Source organism: Ips typographus, linkage group LG1 (assembly GCF_016097725.1).
Source record: "Ips typographus isolate SLU linkage group LG1, UJ_Ityp_2.0, whole genome shotgun sequence".
Lineage (NCBI taxonomy): Eukaryota > Metazoa > Arthropoda > Insecta > Coleoptera > Curculionidae > Ips > Ips typographus.
In genome coordinates, this window is record NC_138422.1 from 27,572,534 (window position 1) to 27,580,663 (window position 8,130).

The window sequence follows — 8,130 nt, forward strand, 5'->3', positions numbered from 1 at the left end:
ATAAACACGATGCACGAACGCACCACTTTTATTGTGCCGTAAACGGCGTATACGTCATATAAGTAATAACAGTTTACTGGTTTGATGAAATTCTGAGTGTTTGTTCCCTCTCTAGCGCTTAATCATTGATCAAAAGTGTCTACAATTTCTAACCTAAAAGCCTGCTTTTGTTTTGAGGTTTTTAACCAAACTTTTTTCACGCAAAGCCAAGATAATAAACATGTTTTAAAAACTTATTACAATAGAAAGTTTTAATTTATTTATACCTAAGTTAAAGTGTTTTAAAAATGACTACTTCCAATTTCAAACGACTTAACACAAAAATCTACCAAAGGAAAGGTCCGGACGTTACAGCGGACTTTATTTACTGGAAACAGTTGTCGGTAAGATTTCAATAATACTACTTTAAAAAAGGTTGCAAATAATCGTCTAGGTTGAACAATATTTTTGGTTTGTAATGTTCGTTTGGGTGACTATCCATGTACACTGCAAGTAGACCATTTAAAATTATTGCTAAGCTTTTATGAACAGAGATTTGTAACATCGAAAACTTGTTGATTTTGTCTGTTATTCTGTTTACACAAGTTTTCAATGTTTAGAGTTTCTGGCTTTCTGGTCTCTCCCTTGTGAAATAACATTTTCAGGGTAATTTTGGAAATAAGTTATGCTACTCTAGACTGTGTTCTTTAACCTCAGCTGTCCATTTGCCTATACATATTTCCCAGAAATTGCACTTTATTTATTTTAGCTCCAATAAGGTTTCTTGGTAGTAAAATTAGTATATTTATACTAAATTCAATTTATGTGGTATTAAGGATAGGTAAAAAAATTATATTTTTTTTAAATGGTGTTTTTAAGCTATTTTTGAATTGCAAAAATGAAGAACTGTAGAAGCAGATGTACCTTCAAGTTGTAACACCTTTTGTGGTTCATTGAATGGTAAATGAATGAAACATTGGTTTCAATGTTTAAAAGGATGCTACAGCCATAAGTTATAAAATCAGATTTTTTTTAAAAACTACATTTTTTCATCTCCAAGAAGAGCATATTTAATATATATCTTAAGGCCATATTTAGGATAATGTTTTTATCTCTGACAATATAAATTTGTTATAATCAGCAAAAGCAAATAATTATTTTTTTAAAAATCTAAGAATGTTTTTTTTTTGTAGTATTTTCTATTGGTTTTGACTCTCTAAGATATCAAATGAGAGCATTTAATAAATAAGAAATTGTCACTGTTTCATAGGGGCAGAACAGTTGGAAAGCATTAGCAGTTTACCTTCTATTTTAATGTTGCTATCATGTGATCACAGTGTAATTTGTAAATTATCCTGTGATAATACCTCTAAACTCTCAAAGCTTATTTGATTTCTGATATTATTCATGTTTTCTAACAAGTCAAATACCTGGAAATCAGATAATTAGTGAACTAAAGCAACATTTCTGCTTAGTCCAGAGCCTTTAATGAGACAGTTTTTTGTTTTTTTTTAGCAACCTGTACTTGTTAAGGAATTTGGTCCCATTGATTACATTGACTTTTCACCCCGAGAACCACATTATTTTGCGGTAACATGTTCAGTAAGGGTTCAGATATACAACCCTATAACCAAATTGGTCACCAAAAACTTGTCACGGTTTCGAGAGTGTGCCTACGGTGCGGTTTTTCGGAGCGACGGATCCTTGATTTTAGCTGGCGGAGAAGAGAGAAATGTTAAGCTTTTTGATGTTTCAACGAAAAGCATGCTGAGGTGCCAACAATTTACAAATTTTTAGCTGTAAAATGTGCACAATTTGAAGTTTATAGGTTGTTCAAAGGACATTCAGCACCAGTACATCGAGTCTCATTCATCCATAAAGAACCACAAATTGTGACATTTTCAGATGATAAAACAGTCAGAGTGTGGGACATTCCCACTGAAAATACTCTGCACACTTTTGAAGGTCACAATGACTACATAAGGGCGGGTATAGTTAGTCCTGATGTGCCCAACATTGTCCTATCCGGAGGATATGACAATATTGTGAAAATGTGGGACATTAGAACAGACAAAGAAGTGATGACTATGGATCATAAAAGTCCAGTTGAGTCGCTGCTATTTATGCCAAGTGGCGGTCTATTTTTGAGTGCGGGCGGCACTGATATAAAAATTTGGGATGTTTTGGCTGGCGGCAAGTTACGCGGAGCTCTGGCGCAGCACCATAAAACTGTGACTTGTCTGAAATTAGCGTCGGGTGGAAAGAGGCTGCTTTCGGCTAGTTTAGACAGACATGTACAGATATTTGATGTTGGTTCTTTTAAGGTAAGTGCCCAATAAGAAACTTATTGTAGAAGTTAAACAAAAATGACTGATTAAGTCAGTAATGCTTGATATGTGATTTGTTTACCGTGATTCAGATGTTAGTTACTATATTAGTTTTATAAAATGGTTTGTTGCTTATATTCAGTTGAAGAGAAGTTTGCATTACTGCAGTATATTGTCACAAATCTACTTAACTACTTACTGGTACTGACAATGTTTTTGAATTTTGTTGTATTTTCCGAGAAAACTACAGACGTTAGCACTTTTTTATGTACAAAATATGTTTTGTCACATAAAAGTGTCTTATTAATGTCACACTTTGACATCTGTCAAATAAATCGTTAAGCACTTATTGATAAGCCAAGAACAAAATCTGTTTCCTGAATTTTGTGCATTTATGATATCTTAAAAACAAAATGTTTGGTCCCTAATTTGAGGCCAGATCTAAGATAAGAAATAGATTTTTGAGGATTTCCATATTTAACTTTTTCTGTAGAAAAGGAGATTTCAATGCACCGAATCGAGTTTTAACACAAAAAAAAACTGAAAATTTGTACTTCAAGGCAAAATCATAATTCTGTAAATCAACCAAAATCTCATGCTCATTTAACATCTCCTTCCCCAACTTGTGATTCTCTTTTACCTGCAATCGTAACAAGACTGGAGAAAACATGTTCCTTAGGAGATCAAAGTTACATGGGTTATATTTTATTAAAATTTACCTACCTACTTATTTATAGTCTATAAGGTTGGTATAATTTGCTAAGGAACTGTAATATTTGCAAGATTGCGTTTTATTGACTTTTGTTTTAGTGCACTAAAATGAATTGGAAAATTTGTATAAAAATATAATTGAAAACTGTCTAAAATTTAACAACTCTGCTTATATGATTATTGTGAATATTTTAGGTGGTTCACACTCTAGACTTTCCCAATGCAATTTTAAGTTTAGGTAAGTACTGCTTTGAATTATCTTATTACTTGTTTTCACGTTTAGTGTGTAATGTGATCTAGTTGTTTTTTTTCACATCTTTACAATTTAAAGATTCTAGCCAGAAAGCAGTTATTCTTGAATCTATTTCATACCTTTTGTATAAATAATAATTATTAAAATAGTATATCATATTTTTATAAACCTGTATATTGACAAATATTTGTATAACTAAATTGTTATTGGATTTATGTAGGTGTAGCACCTGATGATTCAACTGTAGCCGCCGGCCTTGTAGATGGTGTGATAGCTGTACAAAGGCGAACAGAAGAAAGTAAACCAGAAAAATCACCTAAAAAACAACATTTCCAATACCGTTATAACGAAATTCCTACTGTAGTGGATCAAGTTGTACCCCAATTGATGTAAGTTCAGTATTTTACTTTTTTTTTGGCTGTCAGTTGCCTGGTTGTTTTGGCAACAGAATCTGGCAAAAAATCTTCCATATACTTCAATGATGATACACCGTGGGGAATGTTTCAGCGCATAGAGAGGAAGGAAAATCGAGACACTAAATTGTCAGTATAGATTCAAATTAACGTTTTCTCTAGGGAAAAACTTAATATGCAAGCTGAACTTTTCTCTTCGACGTTTTGAAAGTTGAATAATTGACAGCTGCCTTAAATATCTAAATTTCTGATCTTTTAATTAAGTTTTTAAGTTTCAAAACCCAATCATGAGAAGTTTTTTGCCGGATGTGATAGCATATGGCACTAATTATTTGTGTACAGATTCGACAAAAGTGTAGGAAACTCTGATGATATGTTTTCATTGGAGTTTAGGACATTTTGTCACTTTTTATCGCATTTTTTCTATATTTAGACACGATAAGGAAGCTAAATACGACTATTTTCTGCGAAAGTTTGAGTACTCGAAAGCGTTAAATGCAGCTCTAATGCCTTTCACAGCTAATAAACATCCTGAAAGAACCGTAGCAGTTTTAAGAGAGTTACAGAAACGAAAAGCTCTTTCCAAAGCTTTAAAGGAACGAGATTCTAAAGTTTTGAAACAATTAACCAGGTTTCTTGTAAGGTGCGTACCTACTAATATTATTTAAATACTCTAGGGCTTAGATGCGAATGTTTCAGGAATATTGCGGATTTGAGATTTTCGAGGTTTTTGATTGATGTGGCCGATGAATTTTTGGAAATTATTGCCGTTGCTTGTTATAGTCTACCAGCTGATATACGTGAGTACTGTATTTTTGTTATGTTTTTTTTAGCTTACTAAATTATGATTGAAGGTTTGTTGTTAGCCCAGTTGCACGAAGTTCTTACCAGAGAAGACCAACTGTTGAAGGAACTAACAATGGTTGAAGGTATGATGGAAACTTTGTTAGCGGCTCAAGTATCAGTAGAGCCAAGTAATGCTGTTGAGTACAAAATAGAAAAACCCAATGAAAATAGTGCTGTAACAGCTAAATAAATTTTATTTTATAAGTAGATTTTGTCTTTTATTTGTTACTTACACCTCCTTCTGCTGATGCATCCAAAAAACAACCAACTTTCTACTTATTTTATTATTTCAATCGCGATTACATGACTTTTATAAATTAAACTACCGTAACTTTTGGAAGTAATTCTTCATCTTCCTCAACTCTGTCAAAGTTTTTATATTTTTGCTTCTGTACCCGATTAATGGGGCTCGCGCACTTCTCGACTTCTTCCGGAGCTTTGGGTTTCAGGTAAGAAGGAAATTTGTCGCTATTTTGTGTTGAGATTGGATTTTGTTCGATGTTCAGCCTGCAGAATAATTCTTCCTCTTCAACGTCATCGTCATTAATTGCAATTGCGCTGTTTTGTTTCTTTGGTAACAGTTTGGACTCTGAAAATGAACAGACTACACAAGGCGCTATTATAAAAAAATATATGAAGTTTATTGCGTATTTAGTCATTGTGGCAAAAAGTCAGAAAGTTAAAAAAAACAACGACGCATGCCACCCTCGTCAGAGCTTCATTATTTGTGTATTCTGATTGACGATGACTGATTTGGAAACACAAAAATCTACACATTAGATTACAAAAAGTTAAAATTCTTTTAACCTATTTATGGCACGCTACTTTTGTTGTGACTTAAACAAATCAAGAAATTATACCTGGATTGTCACTTTCATCGTAAGCTTCTTCTTCATTAATACCTGGTAATAGCCAATTTACCACTATAGTTTTATCAAACTTACTCCAGTCAGCCTCATAACAATTTACGACCTTATTGAATGAAATCATAGGTTCAAAAGTATGATTCCACAAGATCTCGCTACTGATATAACTTGATTTTGCTTCAATTGACGCGCCTGTTGCAAAAAATACAGTTTAGTCACCTTCTATAAGACAGTCGTTGAAACTTACTGACCAGTACTCTCAACCGTAGCATCCAGAATCACAACAATTTCAATCTTGTGTATCTTCATCAGTTCGGGGACCGTTAAGTGTACTAAAGGTGATTCATCGTCTATTTTGTGGTACATAGTAACTGGCCACAAGAATAAGGGGTTATTAGAGCCCTCATCAACGTTCAGTGATAATTCTAACGACAAGTTTTAACTGTCATAAGCAATCTAAATCAACGGATTATCTCAAACCATTCTGGTAACTTTGCAGCACTTCTCCTTCCGTGGTTCGTTCGGTTTGTAGTAGTATAGCGCGTACGTTGGCTCCTACCAAGCGGCTTTTACGTAAATCGCCAACTCTGAACATGAAACATTGAGATCCTTCTCTGCGGGTTATAACTGCGTTTTTTGAAAATTGAACTGTGTGTGTGGCATGTTTGGAGCGGATTAGTTTAGCAAAAACTATACCTGAAAACAAAGTCGTGACTGTCAGTTTTCTATGAAGAATAAACATACTGATTGCGAAGGAATCCAAAGTCATTCCAATCAGGCATTGACAAACTAGAATAAATATAGCTTCGGGACACTCTTCGGTAATGCATCTCAATCCGTAGCCTGTGGTGTGCTGAGTTTCCAACGAATAAAGAAAAGCAGAGTGAAAACCGTAGATGTTTAGAACACAAGGTGTCCAACCTATTTATTTAGTGGTTGTTTCAGAAAAAGGTACTAAAATGTAGTTAAAACTTGAGATTTATTTTTTACCACTTTCAGCTTGACGGTCGGGTAAATGGTCGTCGAGAAGATCTCCATGAACAAAGGCTATCAGCCACCATATTAAGGCAAAGGCCAGCCAACTCCCAAAAAATTCCAATACTGCAAGATACAACATGTTGAAGCTCTTTAAGCTTTTATACGTGTTTATACCTAAAAACTGCAGCGTCCACCTCCACTGTGCATCTAGCAGGGTAGTAAAAATATCTTGCAGGTATCGCCATCTACGTATAGTAGCTATTTTTTTTCGATGCACATTCGTGTGACCATCTTTCAAAATTGCTCTTCTGGGTACTTTCCTGGATTTCCATGGTATCCAGGTTTTCCTAGTATTTTTATATAATATCGCTAAACCAGGGTACTTTATAGAGAACTTACTTGCGTACTTCTTCGCCTTTTTGCGTAAACCACTGCGCCTCCCAAAAGGTCATGATCACAAATGATTTTTTTACTAATGTCGTGAAAAGATTGATTACATCCTTGTGCGTTTGAGGATATTACGCGTAACCGTATACTAAATAGACTTTGTGGGCAGTACAAACAAGCAAATATTTGATTCAACCTATAATGTTTTAGTAGCACTAAACTGTGTGCTTTTATGAAGCTGAAATTGCGACGCCAGATAAATGAATTATAAGGCCTTTGTTATATAATTGCAGTTGTTATGCTAAATGCCGGGAGAAGACCGTATCACCGCCGAAATGCTGAAGATGGGAGGAATAACGCTTGAACATGCCCTTTGTGTCCTTCTAAACAAATGTATTAGCGAAGAGAAAATACCAAAACCTTGGCAAAACGCTGAAGTTATTTTAATCTTCAAAAAGGGCGACAATACCAATATTGCAAACTACCGACCAATCAGCCTTCTTTCACACCTGTACAAGCTCCTCACAAAAATTCTGACCAACCGACTGACAAATAAGCTCGATTTTTACCAGCCAGTCGAGCAAGCAGGATTCAGAAAAAAATATGGTACAAATGATCACCTACAAACCGTTCGCACTCTAATAGAGAAATGCACCGAGTACAACGTATTCCTACATCTGGCGTTCGTCGACTACGAAAAGGCCTTTGACTCGGTTGAGACCTGGGCGGTTCTGAACGCAATGAACGAGGCAAGAATAGACACAAGATACTCCAATCTTATAAAACACATCTACGAAAATGCTACATTGCAAGTAGCCATTGACGAAGATACATCAACGGATAAGATTAAAATAGAAAAAGGAGTCCGTCAAGGGGATACCATATCCCCTAAACTATTCACATTGGCATTGGAAAGCGCCTTTAAAAACTTGGCCTGGGAAAACAAAGGTATCAATGTAGATGGAACCCGACTGAATCATCTACGTTTTGCTGACGATATTGTTGTCATCAGTAACGACATCAATCAGCTGAAAGATAGGTTGGAAGAACTGCAGGAAACATCAAAACAAATCGGGCTCAAGATGAATTTAAATAAAACCAAAATAATGACCAGCGAAGAGACGGCAATAACCATAGAAGGCTGCACTCTAGAACACGTTGAGGAATACATATACCTGGGCGACGCTATCAGACTGGGAAAACAAAACCAAACAAACGAAATATCCCGGAGAACAAGACTCAGCTGGGCAGCATTCGGTAGGCTAGGCTACATTCTGAAATCCCAAAGTATCCCAATCAACCTTAAGCGGAAAGTCTATGAGGCCTGCATTTTACCCGTAACAACATACGGACTGGAGACTATGACACTT

The 8,130-nt window shown here is 35.2% G+C and overlaps 2 protein-coding genes across 2 annotated transcripts; one reads left to right on the forward strand and one right to left on the reverse strand.

The window, feature by feature from the left end:
• Window positions 1–27: 27 nt before the first annotated feature.
• Window positions 28–4,736, forward strand: LOC145739125 (U3 small nucleolar RNA-associated protein 15 homolog). The gene is made up of 8 exons (XM_081994503.1): window positions 28–383; window positions 1,495–1,751; window positions 1,808–2,303; window positions 3,213–3,255; window positions 3,491–3,659; window positions 4,117–4,326; window positions 4,383–4,483; window positions 4,538–4,736. Exons 1-8 carry the CDS (start codon window positions 288–290, stop codon window positions 4,717–4,719), a joined length of 1,554 nt encoding a protein of 517 aa, XP_081850629.1. The 5' UTR covers window positions 28–287; the 3' UTR covers window positions 4,720–4,736.
• Window positions 4,737–4,795: 59 nt separating this feature from the next.
• On the reverse strand, window positions 4,796–7,016 carry LOC145739162 (ATP-sensitive inward rectifier potassium channel 1-like). Its single transcript, XM_081994568.1, has 8 exons — window positions 6,773–7,016; window positions 6,548–6,720; window positions 6,386–6,496; window positions 6,140–6,316; window positions 5,876–6,091; window positions 5,647–5,820; window positions 5,390–5,587; window positions 4,796–5,118 (listed from the first exon to the last, which is right to left on the reverse strand). Exons 1-8 carry the CDS (start codon window positions 6,823–6,825, stop codon window positions 4,847–4,849), a joined length of 1,374 nt encoding a protein of 457 aa, XP_081850694.1. The 5' UTR covers window positions 6,826–7,016; the 3' UTR covers window positions 4,796–4,846.
• Window positions 7,017–8,130: the final 1,114 nt, after the last annotated feature.